This window comes from Bubalus bubalis, chromosome 2, assembly GCF_019923935.1.
Source record: "Bubalus bubalis isolate 160015118507 breed Murrah chromosome 2, NDDB_SH_1, whole genome shotgun sequence".
In the NCBI taxonomy this organism is placed as follows: Eukaryota; Metazoa; Chordata; class Mammalia; order Artiodactyla; family Bovidae; genus Bubalus; species Bubalus bubalis.
In genome coordinates, this window is record NC_059158.1 from 20,918,660 (window position 1) to 20,945,145 (window position 26,486).

The following is a 26,486-nucleotide window of genomic DNA, read 5'->3' on the forward strand; positions in this document are numbered from 1 at the left end:
GTCTTTGTTGCTGCACCAAGTCTTGCTCTAATTGTGGCGAGCCAGAGGTACACTTCATTGCACTGAATGGCCTTCTCATTGCAATGGTTTCCCTTCTTGCAGAGCAGGGGTTCTAGGGTACACAGGCTTTAGTAGTTGCAGTGCATGGGCTCAGCAGTTGGGGCTCATGGTCTTTGTTGCCCTGTGGTATGTGGAATCTTCCTGGATCAGGGATAGAACCCATGTCTCCTGCAATGGGAATGTGGATTCTTAACCACGGACCTCCAGGGAAGTCCCAGGAAGAGAGCATTTTTAATGCCATTGCTTATATATTAAAGTAAGATAACTACAACTAATAATCTGTTATTAGTTGTAGAGATATTACATTTCCATTTATGTAATTTTATTTGTGCACCAAACTTAGAGCGCAAATAGGACTACTAGTTATACAATTATACAAAAGATGACCTTCTAATGCAGAATAACTGGTTAATAATTTCAAGGAATCTATGCATTATGAATAGGCAACTTAGTTGCAGATGAGGAAATGAAAAATCAAAATCATCATTTATGAAGAAAGCAAGATGGATGGAAGGCAGAGGTAAAAGAAGCGTTTATGTCTCAGTTTGAGACAGGTAGTATCTTAAGACTAGTTTTCACATTCACCAAAATGAAGAAAATTTAAGAAGGTATATAAGAAGGTTCAGAAATTATATAACCTGTGAGTCTGCCGAATTCTTAAATCAGTATCTAATGGGACAAAAGAAACAAACAAATGTCTTATATGTCTATCAGTGTGAGAGTGAGCCAAGACCAGTTTGTTGGGGAAAAGAGGAATTGTTTTACAAAAGATTAGACAAAAGCAGAGTAAACAGAGACAGCTTTTTATGTTGTTGAAACATCAAGGAAGAGGAATCCTTCCACGCCAACCTCATGACATAATTATTTTGTCACTAAAGGAAAGGTCTTCTGTCATGCTGCCCAATGCTGCCTCAACCCAACTGTGTTTAAAGATTGGACGGGTTTCATGCTTTTACTCCCAAATGCTGTTGAAGCCAATTTTCAGTGGTCCTGGTCTAAATGTCTTTGGCTTCTCTAGTTCATCCCAAGAAATTTTCCAGGCAAAGAAGTAACACATTTTTAAACCTCCTCATTGTCATATCTCTTTTATGTATTTCCATCCTTACCCAGAAGAGGATTTAACTGAAGCCTAAGCCCAACACAAGGACCTAGCAGTTCTTTATTCAACATTGTGTATCCTTTTTCTCTTAAGGCACTCAATGTTTTAGATATTTCAAACCCAGCCAGAACTGGCCTGCCTTTGCTCTCATCCCTTATTGGTGAAAGGCCTGTGCAATTCTTTCATTCAGAGACTGCTTTTCTTGTATTATCTCTTTAAGTTGTAAAATATTAAAATTCTATTTCTCTTTTTATTGGATTCGTAAGAAATATGAGCATCTAATATCTCTCATTGTGTTACTTCACCATCATTTCCATAGAAACATTGTCCCTGTTGATAACATTTATTAGAATATATTTTCAAAAGATTGTACTGGTTGTCTATCAATTTAAATACTGTAACCCCAGTGCAACTTTTGTAATTTTAAGTCTATGTAAATCTTAGGAGCACAAATTACTGTCTTTTTATAGAGATAGGACTGATTTTGTACAGACCTCTGTGCTGAAGGGGTAGCTGAATTGTGACAGCTGGTTACTTAAGTGGAGCCTGCAAATGAAAAGATTAGATGTGGACGTTGTAAGTGGAGAGTTAACCATTAAGATGGACTCACTGTATACCTAATTAAGGAGAGCTTTATGTAGGGGTGCCAACACCCGAGGAGAAGCCTTAATCTTCTGAGTCAGTTTGATTGTTGTCCTAGAGAGAAGTACCAGTTACATTTGTTTGGCTTCCAGGTATGCTGTTTGCTGCCAACTGTTCTGCATGATGAGTGAGGGTGAGGGAGCATGGTGGTGGGGTGATTGGAACAGCATTTTTTAAACAGATCTTCAGTTAATGTCTTTTCACAGGGGAATCTTTGTGTGTGATTCAGGACTGCCTCAATTTCTGGTTTATTTTGTTCATCAGATTTCCATGTGTTTTGATCCTTCTGTGTATCCGTTGTAATATTTAGCTTGCTGACCATCTCTTCCCTCTTAATTATTGTCCTTATTTATTGCTGCATAGTCTCCTCAGTATTCTTGAGTTTGAGACCTCCTTCCATTTTCTAAACATACCTCTATACCAGCACTTATCAAATTGTATTGTTATCATTATTATATATGTACTTTTGAATACAAAGGTATATGCAATACATGTTCTCACCTCTATGAGATATAAATACATTATTACCAGCCCTTGCCCATTTCTTTATTCTGTCTTCTGAAAATATTTATAACCATAGTCTTCCTTAATTCTTTCATTGTCCATCTCAGTAATCATAAAATACAATTCTGGATTCTTCACTCTTTTTTATTCCCAAAGTCTAGTAGCACAGTCATACAACTTTGTCATAAAAACTTACGCTGTCATTCATACAAAAGCATCAGGTTTTACACCCATAACCCAAATCCTAATTATCATATGTTGATTGTTACTATACAACATAATTACCTTTTATTTTTGAAGATTCTTTTATTTCCAGCATATCCTGCACATATATATTACTGGCCATAATTGTATTTCACAAACTCTAGAAACTTCAACTCAGAGTGTTCAAGGATGTACTTGATTTATTAAATAAATTTTTATTTTCCATAGGAAGCTTGTACTTCACTCAAGCCAGCATATTTACTGTTTGTTATATACGTTAAATAACAGTATTGAAAACATTGAAATAAGCCAAAAAGGCAGTTGGCATTGCTTTTCATTACCATACAAAGGCATTATTTAGCTACGTCTCTCAAGAATTACTTAATTCAGGGACTGTACCTGTGTCTGTGTAGATGTTTGTGTACATATCAGTACATAATGGAAATATGTAGTGTTTCTTCATCCCTTACAAATGTAAGAATTTGTGATCAAAAACTAATCTTTTAAAATTTGCTAGGGAGCTTTAAGAAATAACTGATTAAAACATCTCTGCATGGTCACACCTGCAAAACTAATCTTGCAGTAATATTAGTGGCCAAAGAAATTGTGGTTCAATAATTTTCAAGAACATCATAGGCTGTCTTTAGTTATACGAATAGTAACACGTATTAGTATATAAAACCTAATACACTCAAAATTTTAAATTGTCTTAGTTCCATCTTTTGTAAATTATTTTGCTTTCTTTATCACAAAAGAAAATTCCCATCCACATGCTCATAAAATGCGTTCTGCTATGTAATCCTGAATTAAGGGCCCACGTGTCAATGATCATCACCAACACTATCATTAAACACTACATGACTATGCCTAATTACTTCATTAGAGTACAGAATTAGACTGAACTTACCTATATTCCTACTTATAAGAGATGGTTGCTTTCAAAAATAAATTAAATACATATATATGTAAAAGGGATGGATGAGCCTGGTAGGCTACAGTCCATGGGGTTGCAAAGAGTCGGACATGACTGAGCCACTTCACTTCACTTCAGTTCACTTCATATGTAAAAGGAAGGAACAGAGAGGAGGAACAGAGAAAAACCTCTGTTGAGGAAGATCACTGGATTAGTTTAAATTCTGAGCAAAAATCAACACTTGTGAGGAAGAAGAACAGAGGCGAGGCCACATGGAGAGCACAGATTAAAAATTTAGACACAATCAGGGCATACCAAGTATGAACAGGTCAATTCTTCTGTGGATGCCAGACTAACTTGTATTTTCCCTTAGTTATAACCCAGCAACACCATCCTCCAGTGGAACACAGTAATAAGCCTGCCACAGGACAGGTGGATTTTCCTGGCGCATAAGCGTAATGTAAAGATGGTTAGAAAGTACTCATTTAACACAGTGAATCTCACAGTGTGATCCCCTGACCAAGTACTAGCATCACCATCACCTGGGAACTTGTGGGAAATTCACATTCCCAGGTACCACTCCAGACCTACTGAATCAGAAATGTCTCAATAAGCCTCCAGGTGATCTGGATGATGGCTAATGTTTGAGAATCACTGCTGTAGTCTATCTTCCTGCTTCAACGATGATCTTTGTATGGTATTCCTTATACAGAAAAGCTAGTACATGTTGGAAGACAAACTTCTATGTCTGAAAATTTCCTCTGCCTCTCCCAGTATCATTAAATTTCCAATAAAATAAATCCTTTATTTTCCAACCTGTGGATACAATATCCCTGATTATTCTAGTACCGTTATGTCATACTTCTCATCAGAGACTTCCACAGATTCCCAACTGTGAGAAAATCCAGTGACAACTATTTATTTTGGGGTTCAGGATACTGCAAAAGAGGTTTCCTCTCATTGTTTTTTAACACAATCCCTGAGAATTCTACTCTTTCATCCACAGACATTTCTAATGGGAGATCTTGGCTTAGGTTACTCCCCTCAAGAAGAATAAGCTTTGGTCTCCAAGGTGTTTCCAACTTTAAAAATTTATTCCTTGATTCCAACTCTAGAACAACCAGATCATCCTCATTAAGTCTACTTCATTTTAATAGATAACTGGCTCCCCACTCGCTGAACTCAGTCGTATGGTCTCTTCTACTGGTCTTAGAACAGAGAGCTGAACTGGGACTCTGAGATCAGACAGTGATATTATCAGGAATCTATTTTTTTTTTTAACAAAATTCTATAGTAACTAATGTCATTTCTCAAGATTGTTGCAAAGATAATAAAAGATAACTCAACATAATGCTTAATTAAAATATATGTGCTCAGAAAATATAATATCTTAACCATTCAAATATCTTAATCATTGCCATTGTTATACTTTTGGTTTTTAATCTCTGTATTAGTCTGTTAGACTGCCATAACAAGATGCCAAAAGCTAGGAGGACTAAACAATCAAAACTTACTGTCTCACGGTTCTGAAAGCTAGAAGTGTCAGATCAAGGAGTCAGCAAATCTGGTTCTTCTGAAGGTTGCAAGGAAGAATCAGTTCAACACTTCTCATCTAACTTCTGGTGGTTGCTGGCAATCTTTGGTATTCCCTGACTTATGAAAAATAACTCTGATGTGTCCTTCATCTTCACATGGCAATCTCACTGTGTCTGTGTCCAAGTTTCCTCTTTTTATAAGGACACAAATTATTTGAATTAATACTTCCCTTAGTGAACTCCTGTTAACTTGGTTACCTCTGTAAGGACCATAGCTTCAACTAAGGTCACATTGTGAAGTACAGAGAGTTCAACATATAAATTTTGAGGTACACGATTCAACCCCTAAAATATATATTAATTTCCATGTTTAATTTTATACTATCATTTTGTATAATGATTTATTCTCTAAACTGGAATATAGACCACCAAAATGTATTGTATTACATTTAAAAAATACTATTTTAATAAAACAGAATTGTGCTTTATATAGAGTTGAATATGTGCTTCTTAGAGGGGGAAAAAGTGCTGCATTAATGAAATAGATCCATGAAAAGATTCTCTGAATGAGTTTTAACCTAGTATACATGATAGAACAGTCAAATTATAATAATGCCTTGTGTTCACCTGCTGCTGCTGCTGCTAAGTTGCTTCAGTCGTGTCCGACTCTGTGTGACCCCATAGATGGCAGCCCACCAGGCTCCCCAGTCCCTGGGATTCTCCAGGCAAGAATATTGGAGTGGGTTGCCATTTCCTTCTCCAATGCATGAAAATGAAAAGTGAAAGTGAAGTTGCTCAGTTGTGTCCGACCCTTAGCGACCCCATGGACTATAGCCCACCAGGCTGCTCTGTCCATGGGATTCCCCAGGCAAGAGTACTGGAGTGGGGTGCCTTTGCCTTCTCCTGTGTTCATCTGCTGCTGCTGCTAAGTCGCTTCAGTCGTGTCCAACTCTGTGCAACACCATAGACGGTAGCCCACCAGGCTCCCCAGTCCCTGGGATTCTCCAGGCAAGAACAGTGGAGTGGGTTGCCATTTCCTTCTCCAATGCATGAAAGTGAAAAGTGAAAGTGAAGTCGCTCAGTCGTGTCCGACCCTTAGTGACCCCATGGACTGCAGCCTACCAGGCTCCTCCGTCCATGGGATTCTCCAGGCACACCCTTTAAAAAGAACCTAAGACATAGTCAAAACTAATATTACTCAAGTTTTAATACAGGATGAATTAAGGTAAGATGGGAATATATCTATTGCTTTGGAAGTATCTAACACAGTATAGATTTTCATCTCTTTCTGCTTCATTGAAACCCAGAAAGTGCTAGGTATTTTGTGATTTAAACTTATTTTTTCCAACCTACCTTCTGGTGTTTCCCAGGAAAATACAAGAACACTGACTGAGCAATAAAAAGGCTTAAATCCTAGTTTGTTTGTTTGTTTTTTTCTAAGTTAAATTTCTTTGTCCGCAGGGACTTAGTCCCTTGCCTTTAATTACATTAATGATGTTATCTTCAATTTTTCCTGAGGTTCTCAATGTAATTTTTCCTGATTCCAAGATAAGCTTTGTTTCTTTTTATACCAGGTAGTAGGGGGTGATCTGTTTCTTTCATCATTATTAATGTAGATTGCTTGAAATATTCACCTAATGTCCGGCTTTTAAAATCTTAACAATTTCTCTATCAACCTCTATCCCAGTGGTTCTCAAATTTAGACACTTATTAGAATCTTTTGAAGAGACTTGAAAATGTTATCTAGACCAGACTTTTATAAACTCATTAAATTAGAATCTCTTTGGAAGAAGCCAGGCATTATTTTCTGAATCTCCCTAGTTGATTCTATTGTGCAGGCTCTACCCTTTGCAAAATTAACAATGCCATCTTGGTCCTTGGATTCCACTGTTCTCTATTCCATGGCAAAACTTGTTCAATAAACTTTTTTAGTCCCTCATATTTTTTTGGTCAGTTGACACTTTGAGATTAAACTACTAATAAGCCCAAAACATGCTTGTTCTTCTTTAAACAGTTTCCATATAATGCATAGGCTTGCTGCCAGAGGTATTTTACTTTATTATGGCTAAGAAAAGGAACACAATTATTTCTTAATTCATCAGCATAGAGCTTGAGATAATTTATGAAATAATTAAGGATTTTCCCTATTTGTACCACGTTATCATTATTATTTTTTGAGGGAATATTTCAAATGATCAAGAATGACCACACATTGTCTCAAAATAGATATCACAGTCACTATTGATCTCTTTTTCCTTTTGACAGTAGTTCTTCTCTCTCTATGACTCTCCCTAAAATTTCCTGCTTGACACTAGTCTTTAAAAGCTCAAATGCCTGATACTTATCATCAATTGGACAGTTTGGGCAAATGTGTTAGTTCATCCAGTCACCAGGAAATGTGGAGTTGTCTCATTTCTTTGAGAAGGACCCATAGAGGGGGCAGTCCAGTAAACACTCAGAAGCCCAAGTAACACTATGAGTAAGGATAGTTGGCGAGCCTCTCCCTACAAGTGACAAATGAAGGATAGATGGAGGTTTACCAAAATTCCACCTACCTTATTTTATTTCCCTCCCCTGACCCCCAACCCAATTAAGCTACTTCATAGCTGATTCAGAGTATTGAGAAAGTTGCTCTGTAACTGGGCTTTGTGATACCAGGTCCAATGGTGCATACAGGGTCTGTGTTAAATGGAGATGCTCTATTGAGCTTCTCTCCATTTCCAGGGAAAGAATACTTGAAAAGAGGCTCTTTACTGGATTCATAGAGACTTAATGTTGCACAATGGAACACAAAAAACGCCCCTGTGACCTGAGCTACCTTTTAATTACTGGGTATCATCTGTCCCACAATCCATAAAATCATGCCTGCTCAGTAGATTCATTTGTCCATGGAACTATCTCCTACTGTTATTTCTAGTTTTCTGAGACTGGACACCAGAGAGTCTTTGAATTCATTGCAATTATTATTTATAATGACGTAGAACATATAGCAATCCAAATATCCATCAATAGGAGTATGCATGAATAAGTTGATGGTATATTTATTCAGTGGGATATTGTATAAGTATTTAAAGATTCATGTGAATAGACTCGATGTAGCAAAGTAAGTTAATTTTAGAAAACATAATGTGTGAAACATGCAAGTTGAAGAATTATGTGTAGAGTATAATACCTATTGTATCATATTATGTAATTTTTATGAAGACGTACACATTCAGCAAAATATAGTACCATTGCTGGTAATATTTCATCAAAAATTCAAGTCTGTGATTATGGCAGGAAATGTAAGAGGTTCATGGTATGATGGTGAGGAGTTACACAAAGAGCATTAACTCTAGCTGGAATCTCATTTCATTAAAAACAGGAAAAGGAATAAATTCATCATGTTAAGATAAACTCTCATATGAGAATGTGTCCATACTTCTTATATCATTCCTTTTGTACTATGCATCATTAAAGTATTTTAAAATAATAAAGCACTTTAAAAAATAATAAATTAATGCCCCAAATAATAATATATTTCAGTTTTATTGACATTTACCGATTTGTTATTTAGAGAGTTATGAAGCTTGATTAGATGATTCAGTTGGTTACTGAGAACTATACAGTGTTGCTATTATTGGCTTTTAAAAAGAGAAATATTCTAGTCTGACTCAGTGCATTCAAAGAAGTCAAATGTAAAATCAGTTGATGAAATAATCTCTTATGGTCTAGTTATTAGGATGGTTATTAGATTATTTTCTATGTAAAATATTCTAGATTCATAAGGAAAAAAGCACTTTTAATTACAAATGTACATAAATTTGTAGTGATGTGATTTTCACTTTACACAGTGACACAGTACAAGGCAACATTTATGTCACAACTGTAAGGTAAGGGAGTTAGAGAAGATGAGGTTCAGAAAAGAACGAGACCGGCACTTTACAGGAACAGATCACCTTTAATGAGGCGAGAAGGGGCAGCAGTCAGATTAGCGAGCCGCTATGAGTCGGACACAACTGAGCGACTTCACTTTCACTTATCACTTTCATGCATTGGAGGAGGAAATAGCAACCCACTCCAGTGTTCTTGCCTGGAGAATCCCAGGGAGGGCAGAGCCTGGTGGGCTGCCGTCTATGGGGTCGCACGGAGTCGGACACGACTGAAGCGACTTAGGAGCAGCAGCAGCAGCACTTATCCAAGAAAAGAGTAAGTATATATAGGCATGTATGTGGAAAGTTACTGTCTTAAGGGGGCCTATTCTTCTCCAAGGTTGTTCGGAGTTAAACGGCTGGGGCAAGGAATTTTGGAGATCGGCCAGAGGCTGGACCAGCTGGGAGCTGGGCGTAATCAAAGTTAATGTCCCTTTTTTTTCTTCGGGTGAGAGAATTCTTTGTTTTACATAGAATGGTGGGGAGGATCTAGAGGGGAGTTTGAACTCCAGGCTATTTTGAGCCATGTAACTTTCCTTCAACAACAGCCCTAGCACATGCTCTACTATTATATTAATTAGCATGGAATGTTTATATGCTAACTGGTTTCTCAAGCGTATTTATTACACTTAGATTTATTTCTCTGTCAAATGTCACCAAAGTAATCAAACAATTCTGTCCTTTTGAGTTTGCTAATCAGGACAGCTTCTACCTTTCACTAGTTGGCACTGTGCTCTTCCGTCCAAGGAACCATATAAAGCTTTATACTTTTCCAGTTAGGTAACTATTTAATTGGGGTCTTCAATTTTGCATGCTCATTAAAATTTTTCAGCCCCCACAAGACACTTCATTTAGTGAGTCCCCGAATAATTTCTTTTTCTAAGAATAGTACCTCTCTCTTGAACTTGAAGCAGAGAACTGAAGTTGCTAGTGATCACCTGTCTGAAATGGTGTTCCACTCCAAATGATATCGGAGAACATCATAAAACTCAGAATAAATTTTAGATTATATGGAAACATCTTGAAACAAATAAGATTTGTCATATATGTTACAAATCTGATTATGAAAGATATAGCTGGGAATGACTAGACAACCTCATTCAATAGGCAGGTAAATTTACAAGTTCAAATAGGAATCTTTAAGCAATATTATATTGGATCAGAAAAAAAGTGACCCCTATAGAAACAACCATGTTTAATTATGTTAGACTGTGTTGACGTCCACTCTAACTTTGAATACTGGTGTGGTAAGTTACCTAAATTTTTAAGCTATCTTTGATGTGTTTATGCAATCATCATAAATCTGTGACTTTGATAAAAACCATTTCATATCTCTGGACCTCGACAACTACACCTGTTTAGTGATGGGATATAGAGGTCTTTTTCAGCTTTACTATGTCATAGTGAGGAAATAGTCACTTTAAAGTTAGCTTAATGGAGTCTGAAAATTCTAAAGCTTGCATATTTGTTTAACCTCAGTGGAGATATTAGTATTTATGCCAGCCCTCAAGATCACAGGTGAACAGTGCAGGGCCTACCACCACCCACCCTCAGATCAGAGTAGCCTGGAAGAAATTATCTCAGAAGCTACTGTCAAATAAATACACATTTATGACTTCCATAATATGAGCCCCCTCCATTATCTCAATTTAATTGTCATGGAGTTGGATTAAAGTGCATAATAGGGGAAAAACTGTCATATAACATAATAGCTGGCCAAGGGGTCTTTCTGCCCTTTCCTGATTATGTTCATGGATAACTTCAGCCCTGTACACTTACCTCTCCTGGTGAGGAATCCCTATAAGCCATAAGGGGAGGAGAGAGAAAGCATTCCCTGAAAATTTAGAGGCACTCTTGGTCTAAACCATCCACCTAACATCCTCTGTAGAAAGAACTGTTTGCTGGCAGAATCTATTGTCCCTCACTAAAAATACTGAAAAGGAGATATTTAACCCTTTCCCCATTCATGCTAAGGTTCTCTGTAGTCTCACCATAGCCCAGTACCTGTCCTTATTAGTGACCTACTAGTACCAGCACTCCTGCCCAGGGACTGGAACAGAGAAAAGCAGGGTTTTTTGAGCTACTCTAGGGGCAAGTATTCTCCTATGTTTATTCATTTTTCTTGGAAACCTGGATATATTTACTATCTGGGTCTGTAACTATCCAAATACTTGACTCCATATAGGTTTTCAGTGGACCAGTGGTGGCCCTCAGCTTACTCCTTATGGGTTCCACTGCCTGCACCCAGCAAAGTATCCATACCTTTTGATACAAATAAATGTTCGTTTAGAATCTGCGACATAGGAGACATGGGTTGGATCCCTAGGCCTGGAAGATCCCCTGGAGGGATCACAAAGAGAACATCCAAGCATGGCAGCTTGCTCCAGTATAATTGGTGGGAAATTCTCACAGACAGAGGAACTTGGTGGTTATGGTCCAAAGGGTTGCAAAGAGTCAGATATGACTGTATGACTGAAGTGACTCAGCATGATTAGAATCTATGAGGTCAGTCAGAGTTTCTCTTTGATGATGGTGATGAAGCAGTATGTCCTGAAACTGATTATTGGACCAGAAACACACTTAATGAAGTCCTTCTTGGGGTCTATTGCCTTTTTTCACCATGAAGGGTAGTCAGTGAGTTTGTACAACTCAGCTCATCACTCATCATTATAATATGTACCAGAGAGTTTCACCCAAATAATGTTAGCTACCATTATGTGAAATTAGATATGAAATAAATAGTGCCACCACCCTCTTCTCCATTTATTCTTCTTAAGATATGGATTCCAATAACTCTTGCAGAGTACTGACTGCCTTTAGTATATGCAGCCAGGCCAACTTCCATTTGAATATACATAGCTGATTTAGCATCTCATTGATACATAATTTAAACATTTGTTTACATGTATACAAGGTCCAAATATTTCTCTGGCTTTCAGAAATTAAGAGTATGATAACACTGTGCTCACATGAATGAAATTTACAGGTTGTAGAGGCCACGTCGCATATAAGCAGAAATTAATTATGATACTTTTTCTAAGGCAAAGCAAACCTCCATGGAGTCAACATAAAAAAATTAAAACTATAGTATATTTTTCATTAATAGTATATGATATCTCAGAAAGATATATATTAAAAAAGAGAAACAGATGAAAGAAAAAAGAAAGTTTAAAAGACTTATTTTGATCACGTGACCTTATAGCATCAATCAGGAAAGATGTCGTGTCGAGAATTCTATTTTGGCATTGTCCTTTTTTGTATCTTGGGAAAAAATTCTACAATTCCTTAACTATTAGGGAAAGAACTGTGAAATATTTCTCTTTCAAAATTAAAAAATATTTAAGGATATTTCATGTAGGTGTCATCATTTCTGTAAGGATCCACTCTCAATGATACTCATCACATTCTTGGAAAACTCAACAGTCCCCTTTTCCATTTACTTGTCAGTTTCAGTGTTTTAAGGTGGTCAACAAAGGGCTGTAATAAGAGTACATATCTAATCATAAGATTCACAACTCCACCCTCATGTAAATGAAGCCATGACTTTCCCCCCGCCCTACTTTTTAAGTAAATTAACACCAGTGTCTTATTTTTAGATATATCTTTTTATAGCAACTCCAAATATCAGGTTTAGATTAAAGAAGTATATGCAAGTTTCATGAATGAAATCCCAATCTTTATAAGGTTTATCCAATTTCCCAGGTAGAACCAATGTCATAGAAATCTGGTCTTCTATGGACACAAAAGTGTTTCACTTTGAGTGCTGTAACCTGTCCCAAGATGAGGAGTTTCTACTGGATTTGAGTATATTCCTTTGGGAAGACCATGTACATTGTCTCAGAATGGGAGATGGGGTTCCCACCAAGGCTATCAGAGACCAGTCAACATTTTCATTCAGTTACCATCCATGTTCATCAGGAAAACAAAGAAAAAAGTAGGCAGCTTCTGTGACAATAATATTATTACACCTTTACTGCAATAACTACTAAATTCATGGAAACTTTTCTACACACATTCAAAGGGTAATGTTCTGATATTAAGAATAACAATATTCCCATCATGGTTCAGTACGTAAATATGATATAGATCATAATTTCTGTGTAGGACTCACAGCCCTGGGGTTTCATTATACCATAGTGGATTTTTAGGATACCAAAAAAAAAAACCCTATAAAATATAGGTTGATGATACTGCATCATCTGTCAAAACTCTGGAAATAAGTGGCTCCGCTATAAGAAATCTTCAGATACACAAATGCTCAGTGTATTAGAGAAGTCAAACAAAAGAAAAAAGTCTTTTTGGCCAAAATAAGTAGTATTTATTATAGAATAAGTTTTTTGGTAAATGAGCAAATATCCATGACTCTCTGGTTAGGTCATATTTTGAAAGAACTAATGACGAAATGAAATAGACAAGTGTGGTATTTAACTCAGTACATAAATCATTGAATAAGAATTTCAATAAGAATCTGTTTTGTGAAAATAAGGGAAAGCATTTAAAAGAGTTTTATTTATTATTTAGTTCTATTAATAGGAGTATATCTGTTTATTGACTTAATTATTCACTTCTCAAGAACTTCATTGAGTATATTTAAAACCAAAATGAATATTCAATGAATGTAAAATATATCAATAAACTAAATGTGTACCCAGAGTTTATCAACTGTGATGACTATTTTAGAAAAATTATACATTTGTACATTTGTTGCTAAATCTTGTTATATTTAAATAAATGAACTTGCCAGAGAGAGAGACAGGAGTTAGGAAAGAAAAAAAATCCCTGCAACCATTATCCAATTTGTTCTCTAAATTTCGTCTTCCCTAGTACCTTACTAAATGCTTTGGCTACATCTTTGTTTCGGAGGCTGTATATAAGGGGATTCAGCATGGGAGTGAGAATAGTGTAGAAGGTCGATACCATTTTATCCTGGGTTGGGGATCGATTAGAATTGGGTCTCATATATATGAACATAGCTGCTCCATAATACATCCCCACAACAATAAGATGTGAAGTACAGGTGGTGAAAGCCTTGTGCCGACCCTCCCCAGAACTCATGCGAATAACAGATATAATTACACGTGTGTAGGAGATGATGATGAGTGACAAAGGGAGGAGGAGCATTACTACACAACAGATGAAAATAAGTGTTTCGAATGTGGAAGTATCCGTGCATGAGAGATGCAGGAGTGCTGGGACATCACAGAAGAACTGAGCTATTTCTCGGGATCCACAATAGGAGAAAGACAAAGTAGCAGCTAATTCAACAATCCCATCAAAGGCACCAAGGAACCATGAAGAGGCAGCCAGGAGTCCACAAAGTTTCCAGTTCATGAGATTGGAATACTGAAGAGGATAGCAAATGGCAACATAGCGGTCATAGGCCATGACAGCCAACAAGAAGCACTCAGCACCAAGGAGAGACACATAGAGGAATATTTGGGCTTCACATCCTGCTACAGAAATGGACTTCCTGCCAGACAGGTAGCTGTGGGCCATCTTGGGTACAGTAGTGCAGATGAGCATGAGGTCCATGAGGGAGAGCTGGCTGAGGAGGAAGTACATGGGGGTGTGGAGCCGCATGTCCCGGTAGATGAGGAGGACCATGAGAGTGTTTGCCAAGAGCGCCATTGTGAAGATGCCCAGGACCAGAGAGAAGAGAAAGATGTGAGTGGGCGTGTAACTAAAAATCCCCATCAGGATGAAGTCAGGGTTGAATGTCTGATTCTCCCACTCCATAAAAAACGTCTTCTTTATCTAGAAGCACAAGAAGTCACAAACGTTAACTATCTGGGTTATTATTTATTCATCATCCACTCTACGTGTGGTATGCTGGTAAATCAACATACATGATATGGTCAGGCCTGAAAAAGAATGAGCAGAGACTTTGCACTCAAGCTCCACCACTGCCAACCTACATGTCCTCTGACGAGTTACTTCTCTGTGCTTTATTTTACTTCTTTTACAAGGCAGAAATAACTTTTAAATTGAGTTGCTGGAATTATTAAATAAGATATCAATGCAAACCACAGCATCCAGACAGAGTATATGACTCCTCAAGAAACATATAACCAATTATTAAATAGGATCATATACATAAATTTAACATGTGTATAAATTCTGTAACAGAGAAAAAGAGCATTTTGAATGTCATTGCCTATATAGTAAGATAACTGCAACTAATAATCTGTTACTTCTAAGAGATATGAACATTTGCATTTATTTGTGCACCAGACTTAAAGATCAAACAGGACTACTAGTTAAACAATTACACAGAAGATGAACCTCCAGTGTAGAATAATTGGTAAATCATTTGAAGTAACTGATGCATCATGATTAGGTGACTTAGTTGTAAATGAAGAAGTAAAAAAATAAAAATTATCATTTATGAAAAACAATAATATAGGTGGAGAGAGGGGGAGAATTTATCATTTATGTCTCAATTTGAGAAAGGTAGCATGTTGAGATTTCCTTTCACATTCACCAAAATGAGGAAGCTTTAAGAAGGTGTATGAAGATACCCAAATTCCATAACTTGCAGTTATGCTAAATTTCATTAATTAGTATCTAAAGACTGGTTCCAAATAGGAAAAGGAGTACGTCAAGGCTGTATATTGTCACCCTGCTTATTTAACTTATATGCAGAGTACATCATGAGAAACGCTGGGCTGGAAGAAGCACAAGCTGGAATCAAGATTGCCAGGAGAAATATCAATAACCTCAGATATGCAGATGACACCACCCTTATGGCAGAAAGTGAAGAGGAACTAAAAAACCTCTTGATGAAGGTGAAAGTGGAGAGTGAAAAAGTTGGCTTAAAACTCAACATTCAGAAAACGAAGATCATGGCATCCGGTCCCATCACTTCGTGGGAAATAGATCGGGAAACAGTGTCAGACTTTATTTTTTGGGGGGCTCCAAAATCACTGCAGATGGTGACTGCAGCCATGAAATTAAAAGACGCTTACTCCTTGGAAGAAAAGTTATGACCAACTTAGATAGCATATTGAAAAGCAGAGACATTACTTTGCCAACAAAGGTCCGTCTAGTCAAGGCTATGGTTTTTCCTGTGGTCATGTATGGATGTGAGAGTTGGACTGTGAAGAAAGCTGAGTGCCAAAGAATTGATGTTTTTGAACTGTGGTGTTGGATAAGACTCTTGAGAGAGGACTGCAAGGAGATCCAACCAGTCCATTCTGAAGGAGATCAGCCCTGGGGTTTCTTTGGAAGGAATGATGCTAAAGCTGAAACTCCAGTACTTTGGCCACCTCATGCAAAGAGTTGACTCATTGGAAAAGACTCTGATGCTGGGAGGGATTGGGGGCAGGAGGAGAAGGGGAGGACAGAGGATGAGATGGCTGGATGGCATCACTGACTCGATGGACGTGAGTCTGAGTGAACTCTGGGAGTTGGTGATGGACAGGGAGGCCTGGCTGGTGCGACTCATGGGGTCACAAAGAGTCGGACACGACTGAGTGACTGAACTGAACTGAACTGAAAGACGCAAAAGGAAGAAAGAGATGTCTTGATATATGTCTATCAGTGTGAGAGTGAGCCAAGACCAGCCTGTTGCGTTAGAGGAAAATGGAACTATTTTACACAGGATTCAGATCAGATCAGATCAGTCGCTCAGTCGTGTCCGACTCTTTGTGACCCCATGAGTCGCACCAGCCAGGCCTCCCTGTCCATCACCAACTCCCAGAGTTCACTCAGACTCACGTCCATCGAGTCAGTGATGCCATCCAGCCATCTCATCCTCTGTCATCCCCTTCTCCTCTTGCCCCCAATCCCTCCCAGCATCAGAGTCTTTTCCAATGAGTCAACTCTTTGCATGAGGTGGCCAAAGTACTGGAGTTTCAGCTTTAGCATCATTCCTTCCAAAGAAATCCCAGGGCTGATCTCCCTCAGAATGGACCGGTTGGATCTCCTTGCAGTCCAAGGGACTCTCAAGAGTCTTCTCCAACACCACAGTTCAAAAGCATCAATTCTTCGGCGCTCAGCCTTCTTCACAGTCCAACTCTCACATCCATACATAACCACAGGAAAAACCATAGCCTTGACTAGACAAAAGCAAAGTAAACAGAGACAGCTTTTTATGTTGTTGAAGCATCAAGGAAGAGGAATCCAGGCAACCTTGTGACATGATTTCTTTCATCATTAAAGGAAAGGTGTTCTCTCAAACTGTCCACCATTGACTCAACCCAACCATGTTTAAAGATTGGATGGGTTTTGTGCTTTTACTCCCAAATGTTGTTGAAGCCAAGTTTCACTGGTCCTGGTCTAAATGTCTCTGGCTTCTCTAGTGCATCTCCATCCCAAGAACTGTTTCAAGCAAAGAAGCAGGACATTTTTAAAGCCCTTTATTCTCACTGCACTTTGTTTCTTCATCCCTACTTAGAGGACGATTTAACTGAAGCTTAGGTCCAGTTCAAGGACCCAGCCGCTCTTTATTCATCACTGTGTATCCTTTTTTTCTTAAAGTGGGCCCCTCAACATTTTAGATATTTCGAGTCCAGCCAGAAATATGGGTATCTATTATGTCTCACTGTGTTACTTCACCATCCCTTCCATTGGGCAAGTATTGTCCCTGCTGCAACATTTACTGGAATGTCTTTTCAAAAGATTGTACTGATTGTCTATGAATTTAAATATTATGACACCAATATAACTTTTGTAATTTTAAGTCTATACACCATTACTCTCTTTTTGTAGAGATAGGACTGATTTCCTACAATCTTTACCCTGAAGCGGTAGCTGAATTGTGAAAGCTGGTTAGTTAAGTGGAACCTACAAATGAGAAAATTGGATGTGGGCATTGTTAGTGGAAAGTTAGTTAACCATTAAGATGGACTTGCTGTAAATGAGGAACGCTTTATGTAGGGGTGCCAACACCCTAGAAGAAGCCTTAATCTTCTGAGTCAATTTGATTGTTGTCTTAGAGAGAAGTACCAGTTTAATTTTTTGGCTTCCAGGTATGCCCTTGGCCGCCAATTGGTCTGGATGATGAGTGGGGGTGGGAGAGAATGGTGGTGGGGCTGATTAGAATGGCATTCTTTAAACAGATCTTCAGTTAATGTCTTTTCACAGGTGATCTTTGTGTATGATTCAGGACTGCCTCAATTTCTGGTTTGTTTTGATCCTTCCGTATATCCCTTGTAATGTTTAGTTTGCTGACCATTTCTTCCTCATTAATCATTGTCCTCACTTATTTTTTCTTTTCTTTTTAATTAGTTTTTATTGGAGTATAGTTGCTTTACAATGTTGTGTTCATTTCTGCCTTACAAGAAAATGAATCAGCCTTACATGACATATATGCCCTGCTTTTTGGACTTCCTACCCATTCAATTCACCACAGTGCAGTTAAGTAGTGTATGTTCTCATTAGTTATCAGTTTTATACAGAGTATTGATAGTGTATATGTGTCAACCCCAATCTCCCAGTTCCTCTCACACTACTTTTCCCTTTGTATCCATACATTTGTTCTCTGCACCTGTGTCTTTTTTTTTTTGCTTTGCAAATAGGATCATCTATACCATTTTTCTAGATGTTTATTGCTACACACACTCCTCAGTATTCTGAGCTGAGAAACTCTTAGCACTTTCTAAACACAGTTCTACAATATCATTTATCATATTGCATTGTTATAATTATTATATATGTACCTTTGGATACAAAGGTATGTGCACATGTAAGTTCTCATCTGTGGGAGACATAAATACATTGTTGCCAGTGTCCTTATCCATTTCCTTATTCTATTTTCTGAAAATATTTATAACCACAGTCTTCTTTCATTCTTTAACTGTACATCTAATCATAAAAAACGATTTTAGATTTTTCTCTCCTTTTTATTCCCAAAGAACCAGTCATGTAGTCATACACATTTGTTATTAAACGAACTCTCTCAGTGACTTCCCGCTCACAATGCAGCGGCCATGAATTCTGTCCCTTGGTCCAGGAACTAAGATCCCACCTGTCTCTGGTTGATGCTGCTACTGAACCTACGCACTCTTGAGTCCATGGGCCACAACTAGAGAGAAGCCCAAGCATTGCAATGAAAGATCCAGAAGGCCACAACTAAGACCCAGCACAGCCAAAACAATAATTAATTAACAACAAGAAAAAAGCAGCTCTCTCATTCATACAAAAGCATCTGTTCTTATATTCATAATCCAAATCCTAATTATTACATGTTAATAGCTATTATACAAGCTAATTAACCTTTATTCCTGAAGATTCTTGAGTTTCCAGCTCAACCTGCACATAGATATTAGTGGCCATTATTTTACTTCACAAACTCCAGGAACTTCAACTTAACATTCAGAGTGTTTAAGGATGTACTCTACTAACTAAATAAAATTTAAATTTCCATAGAAAACTTGTACTTAGTTCAAGGCAGCATATTACTGGTAATTATATATTTTAAATAACACTGTTGAAAACATGAAATGTGGCAAAAAGGTAGTTGACATTGTTTTTCAATATTATACCAAGGCATTGTTTAAGAGACTCTCCCAAGAATTTAATTCAGAGAATGAACCTGTGTTTGTGTTAATTCAGAGAATGAACCGTATCACTATTCCTAGGAACATACAGTGTTTCTTCATCCTTTACAAATAAAATAATTTGGGATCAAAAACTAATCTTTAAAATTTGTTGGGAGCTTTAAAAAAGCAGATTGAAACATACTCTTTATGGTCACACCTGCAAAACTACATCTTGCAGTGATATTAGTGACAAAAAAACTGTTGTTCAGTAATTTTCAAAAACATACTAGACTGTCTTTAGTTATACAAATAGTATTACAAAGGGTTTTCTATGGTGTGTGTTAACCACCATAGAAAACACCCTGTGTTAACCACCCTGTGTTAACCACCAGGGTCATAGTCCCTGTGACCCCAGGGACTGCAGCCTGCCAGGCTTCTCTGTCCATGGGATTTCCCAGGCAAGAACACTGGAGTGGGCTGCCATTTCCTTCTCCAGGGATCTTCCCAACCCAGGGTAGTGCACTCAATAATCTTAAATTATGTTAGTTCAGTGTTTTGAAAAGTATTTTGCTTTCTTTCTCACAAAATAAAATCCACTTTCAGATGTTCACAAAATGCTTTCTCTATATAATCCTGAATTAAGGGCATAAGTGTCATTGATCATTACAAACACTGTATCATTAAACACTACATGGCTATACCTAATTACTTCATTAGAGTACAGAATTAGACTGAGCTTACCTATATTCTTACTTAAAAGAGGAGGATGCTTCCAGATATAAATTAAATACATATATATGTAAAAGGAAAACTGGAGGAGGAACAGTGAAAAACCTCTGCTGAGGAAGATGACTAAATTAGTTTAAATTTTGAGCAAATATAGATACTTGTGAAGAATAAGAAACAGAGGTGAGACCACATGGATAGCACAGATAAAAACTGGACATGATCAGGGCCTACCAAGTAAGAAGCGGTTGATTCCCCTTGGGTGCCAAGAGTAAGTTGTATTTTCCCTTAGTTATAACCCAGCAACACTATCCGGCAGAACACATAAAAAAGCCTGTCCCAGGACAGGTGGATTTTCACGGCATGTAAGCATGACTTACGGTGGTTAGAAAGTACTCACTGAGTGCAGTGACTCTCACAACTTGATTCCCCAACCAAGTACTAGTATCAACATCACCTAGGAACTTGCAGGAAATTTACATTTCAAGGTACCACCCCAGACCTACTGAATCAGAAATATGCTTCAATAAGCCTCCAGGTGATTTGGATGCTGGTTAATCCCTGGTGGCTCAGTCGGCAAAGAATCCGACTGCAATGTGGAAGACCTGGGTTCGCTTACGTGGGTTGGGAAGATCCCCTGGAGAAGGACATGGCAACCCACTCCAGTATTCTTGCCTGGAGAATCCCCACGGACAGAGGATCCTGGAAGGCTATCTACAGTCCATAGGGTCTCAAAGAGTCAGACATGACTGAGCACATAATGTTTGAGAACCACTGCTGTAGTCCATTTTCCTGCCTTCAAAGATGACCTTCTCATGGTATTCCACATAAAGAAAAGATAGTACATGTTGGAAGACAGACTGCTATGTCTGAACATTTCCTCTCCCAGTAGCAACATTAAATTTCCAAGAAAGTAAATCCTTTCATTCCCATGCTCAGTTGTGTCCAACTCTCAGTGACCTCATGGATGGTAGCCCACCAGTGTCCTCTGTCCATGGGATTCTCCAGATAAGAATACTGGGAGTGGGTTGCTGTGCCCTCCTCTAGGAGATTTTCCTGACCCAGGGGTCAAATCCAAGTCTCCTGCATTGCAGGCAGATTCTTTACCCACTGAGCCATCTAGGAAGCCCACCTTTTTCAATACCATTGAGTTATATCACTCTCCTCATCAGAGACCTCCACAGGTTCCAAACTGACAGAAAATCTAATGACAACTATTTCTTTTGGGGTTCAGGATACTGTGGAAGAGGTTACTTTCACCATCTCAAGAAGCTTTTAAAAAAAAAAACAATCCCTGAGAATTCTATTCTTTCATCCCCAAATATTTCCAATGTGAGATTTTGGCTCAGGTTACTACGCTCATGAAGAATCAACTTTGTTCTCCAAGTTGCCCCTAAGTTTTCAGTTCATTCCTTCATTCCAAACTCTAAAACAACTACATCATCCTCATGAAATCTATTTCATTAATAGACAATATGCTCCCCACTCACTAAACTCAGTCACATGGTCTCTTCAACTGCTCTTAGAGCAGAGTGCTGAACTGGGACTTTAAGATCTGACAGATCTGTGGTTGAATCTGCTCTACTGCTGACAGCACCATTATCAGGAATCGTCTCTAAAAACAATTCTATAGTGAGATTAATATCATCTCTCAGGATGGTTGCAAAAACAATAAAAGATTATAACTCAACATAAAGCTTAATCTAAAATATATGAACTCAGAAAATACAAGATTCGACCATCTTAATCATTACCATTATTACACGTATGGTAATTAATCACATTGTATTTGTTTGCTACACATCCATAACAAAGTACCAAAAACTTTGGAGGATTAAACAATCAAAACTTACTGTCTCACAGTTCTGAAGGCTAGAAATGTCAGATCCAGGTGTCAGCAAAACTGATTTTTCTGAAGGCTGCAAGAAAGAGTCAGTTTCATGGCATTCACCTCGCTCCTGGTGGTTGCTGACAATCTCTGCTCTTCCCTGGCTTGTAGCAAATAACCCTGATGTATTCCTTCATCTTCACATGGCAGTCTGTGTTTGTATTTTTTCCCCTAATTTCCTCTTTTTATAAGGATGCTAGTCATTTCCATTAACACTCACTCTAGTGACCTTATTTTAATTAACTACATTACCTTTGTTAGGACCATATTTCCAAATAAGGTCACATTCTGAGGGACTGGGACTTCAATATATAAATTTTGAAGAACACAATTCAGTCATTGTGTTAATTATTTGATGTTAACACAAATTAATTTGTGTTAATTAAAATGAAATTAAAATATATTAATTTCCATCTTTATTTTTATCCTATTATTTTCTATAATGACATTTTCTAAACTAGTTATAGGCCACCAAAATGTCTTAAGTTTTAAAAATACTATTTTAAAATTATTTTTAAATACTATTTTAATCAAACAGAACTGTGCTTTACACGGGGTTTAATATGTCCTTTCCTAGGGGAAAATGTCTTGAATTAATTAAACAGTTCCATGAAGAAATTCTCTGAATGAGTTTTAAAATAGTGCTCATTCGATAACAAATGAATGCCTTATATACATCTATCCTTTAAAAAGAACCCAAGACCTAGCCAAGACTAATATTATTTAAAATTTAAATATGGAATGAATTAAGGTAGGCCAAGTTAAGAAGAAAATACATCTATTGATTTGAAAGTATCTAACATAGTATAGGTTTCCATCCATTTCTACCTCACTGAAATAAAAAAGGTGTTAGAAATATTGTAATCTAAACTTTTTCCAATCTTACCTTCTGGTGATCCCCAAGAAGATACAATAGCTCTGACTGAATAAATAAAAAAGCTTAAATTCCTTTTTTTCCCCCCCTAGTTAAATTTCTTAGTCCATGGGGATTTTGTCCCTTGCCTTTAATTACATTGATGAAGTTATCTTCATTTTTTTCCAAGGTCATCAAGGTAATTATTCCTGTTTCCAGCATAAGCATTGCTTTTTACACCAGGTAGTGGAGAATGATCTCTTTCTTTCATCATTAATAATATAAACTGCTTGAAATATTCACTTAATGTCTGATTTTAAAAATCTTAATTTCTCATGCCTGTATGTCAGTGGTTCTCAACCTTAGATACTTATTACAGTCTTTTGACGAGATTCAAAAAAATGTTTTCTAGGATCAGACTCTTTTGGATTCATTGAATCAGCATCTCTTTGGAAGAAGTCAGGCCTTACTATTTACAAAATCTTCCCTGTTGATTCTACTGTGAATGCTCTGTTCTTCCGCTTTTAATAATGCCATCTTGGTCTTCGGATTTTGTTGTTCTCTATTCCACAGCAAAACCTGTTTAATAAGCTTTTTTCAAGTATCATATTTCCTTTATCAGTTGGCACTTCTAGCTTAAGCTACTAAAAGCCCCCAAACATGCTCATTTTTCATTAAACAGCTTTCATATAATACATAGGCTTGCTGCCAGAGATAATTTACTTTACTATGGCTAAGAAAAGGAGCAGAATTATTTGCTAACTTATCAGCATAGAGCTTGAGATGATTGCTGAGATGATGAGGGATTTTCCTTTTTGTTCCTCTTTTTAAATTATTATTTCTTGGGGAATATTTTGAATGTTCAAGATGGCCACACATTGTCTTAAAATAGACATCATCAATCACCATTGGTCTCTTTTCCCTTAATAGCAGTGATTCAGATATTGGGCCCTCACTCAACAGTCATTACATTCTTAGTTCTTTCTTTGTACATCTCCTCCTAAAATTTCCTGCCTGACCCTAATAGAAATCTTTAAAAGTTCTGATTCAAATGCCTAATATTCATCCTCAATTGTGCAGTCTGGGGAGATGTGTTAGTTCCTCTGATCACCAGGAAACATGGAGTCATATCATTTCCCTGAGAAGGACCCCAGGAGGCAAGTCATTCAGTAAGCACTCAGAAGCTCCAGTAACACAATGTGTAAGAATAGTTGAAGACCTCTTCCCTGTTAAGTGACAAAGGGATACATGGAGGCTTACCAAGATTCTACCTACTTCATTTCATCTAAGTCCATGAAGTTACTTTTTAGCTGATTTAGATTATTGAGCAAGTTGCTCTGAAACTGGGCTTTGTGGTATCAGATTCAATGGTGCATAAAGTATCCATGTTCAGTAAAGATGCTCTATTGAGACTCTCAATTCTCAGGGAAAGAATATTGAGAAAAACCTCCTCACTCTTAACTGGTCTGTATAAAGACTTAATGCTGCACAATGGAACACAAAGAATGGCCATTTGAAAACGGCGCTTCCCTTTAAATATTGGTTATCTTTTGGCCCACGTTCCATAAAATTGTGCCCGCCCAGTAGAGTGCTTTATCCATGGATATCGTTCAGTCACTTCTGATCATCAGAGAATAGATACTAGGGAGGCTAGTGATAGGAAATGAATACTTAGAAATAGAGGAAGTATAGATTTTAAGCTGGTGAATTCAGGAATGGGGGAAAAAGAAGAGAAAAACTAGCAACCTAAACTTAAATAAAAGACAGGGAATGAAAGGACATCTATATTTTTTTGAAGATGTGAGGGAAAAATCTTAATGAAAGAAATAAGTGAAAAATCCATACAGAGATAAACAAGGAAGTGTCCAGAGGTTGTTGGCGAGAATGAGCTTGATGTTAAATGAGCCAGGATATTTATTGCTTCAGGAGAAGAAAGGCAGGATAGAGAGATTTGAAGTGGTCAGGAGGGCTCTGACTATTGGAGGTTTTTCTCAATGTAGTCGATAATCTTACGGGGATGGTGGTGGTGGCTGAATAGGGATGGATAAAGAGGCCTGAGAGCGTGGGCTTATGACGTTGACAGAGAAGCCAGGTCACAGCAGCAGTGACAGTTCCATACAACTCCCTTATCAGTCCCCTGCCCAGTCAGAACAACTGATCTGGTTTAAACAGCCAGTTGGAAAACCACGATATGGCCCTACTGCCCCCAAACAAACTGTCCTCGTGTGTTCCAAAGCAGCACCAACTTCTCCACCTGGGAGACATACTCCTTATTTAGAAGAGGTGCAGGAATCAATAGTGAGGAGATCCACTTGAAATTCTGTATAAAAGACTTCTCTTTCTCAGATGTATTAAGGCAACTTTTTGAGCCAGGAAATTAAGACCAAGATCCCCGGGTACAAGAGTGTTGCAGAGAATTTGAAAGTGAGTATAAAAGGTAAACACCAGGAGCTACTCCATGAGTCTTCTCTTTTCTTCACTAATTAATTACCAGTTATTTGATGTTATCAGTCACTACTGATAGCAGGATCCCTATATCTCTATTTTTAAAGTGTCATCTGCCACGTGGAAAAGGGATTCTTTCTGGAAAGGTTAACAGCCTTCAGGCTCCCTCACTTTTAAGTTCAAGTCTCCACTTGGGTAGAGTAATGACACAAGCTAACGTTTGGGGCGTGAAACAAGAAAGTTTCAGTTGCATTGCAAATCCACCCCACCCCCGTCATCCCGGAAGCAATGTGAACTATTTTAACTCCGGTGGCATGTGTGTGTCCTGGGAAGCACCTTTCCCTTCTTCTACCCCAGAGACAGTGTGGCACCATCCCTCCTCTACTTACTTGTAAGGGATAGGACTAGAGTTTTTTCCAGAAATATTTCTCACCATGGCCCAGCATCACTTTAAGTATGGGGCAAGGGGCGGGGAATAGGCATGAAAGCCACAGGCCTTGAAATTGTACCATTGTCCCTTCCCCTTTTCACCAATCCAAATTTCAGACAACCCAAACCGTCTTAACTCTTATTCTTTTCCCACAGTGAGAGCCCCTTAAAACACTGGGACCTAGTCTGTGACAGAGCAAATAGATGTAAACTGGAGGTACACCAATGCCATCATTTTTACCATCTCCAACAAATGATAAGACAAGGTGGGAGAAAGGCACAACTGGAGTCATATGTGACTTACTTACTGGGAATTGAAAGTTCAAAAATTGTCCTTTGAAGGTGTAGCTTACTCACCGTTTTGCTGGCTTCCGAGTTTTAGCCCCACATACAGTTAGTTTAAGCTATTACTCCTCCCCACACTTGGTATGTAATACAGTGGGGAGGCTCCAATAGGATCCAAAGTCTACAGCAAAGACAGTAATCCCTTCCGGGTTTCCATTCACCCTCTTTAACATCAAAAATTCCCAGGATCCTATTTTTTTAAAAATTCCTGGAATTCAAGCGATGGTCCAATGGCTAGTGTCACCAGCAGGCCTAAGGGTCACATGACTATCCACTTTATTCTTTTCCCCTAGCTTTATTGAAATGTAACTGACAAATAAAATATAAGGTATTTAAAGTATACATGATGATGGCTTAATATATGTACACACTGTAAGGATTCCTGAACATCTGCTTTATTGTAACACAAATGAAAGGGAAACGCTTTTTCTGAGTACAGTGGAGGCAAAGA

The 26,486-nt window shown here is 37.8% G+C and overlaps 1 protein-coding gene across 1 annotated transcript; it reads right to left on the reverse strand.

The window, feature by feature from the left end:
• Positions 1 to 13,656: 13,656 nt before the first annotated feature.
• Positions 13,657 to 14,663, reverse strand: LOC102393223 (olfactory receptor 2M3-like). Its single transcript, XM_045164672.1, has one exon. The coding sequence runs from the start codon at positions 14,602 to 14,604 to the stop codon at positions 13,657 to 13,659; it is 948 nt and encodes a 315-aa protein (XP_045020607.1). The 5' UTR covers positions 14,605 to 14,663.
• Between the last annotated feature and the right edge of the window lie 11,823 nt (positions 14,664 to 26,486).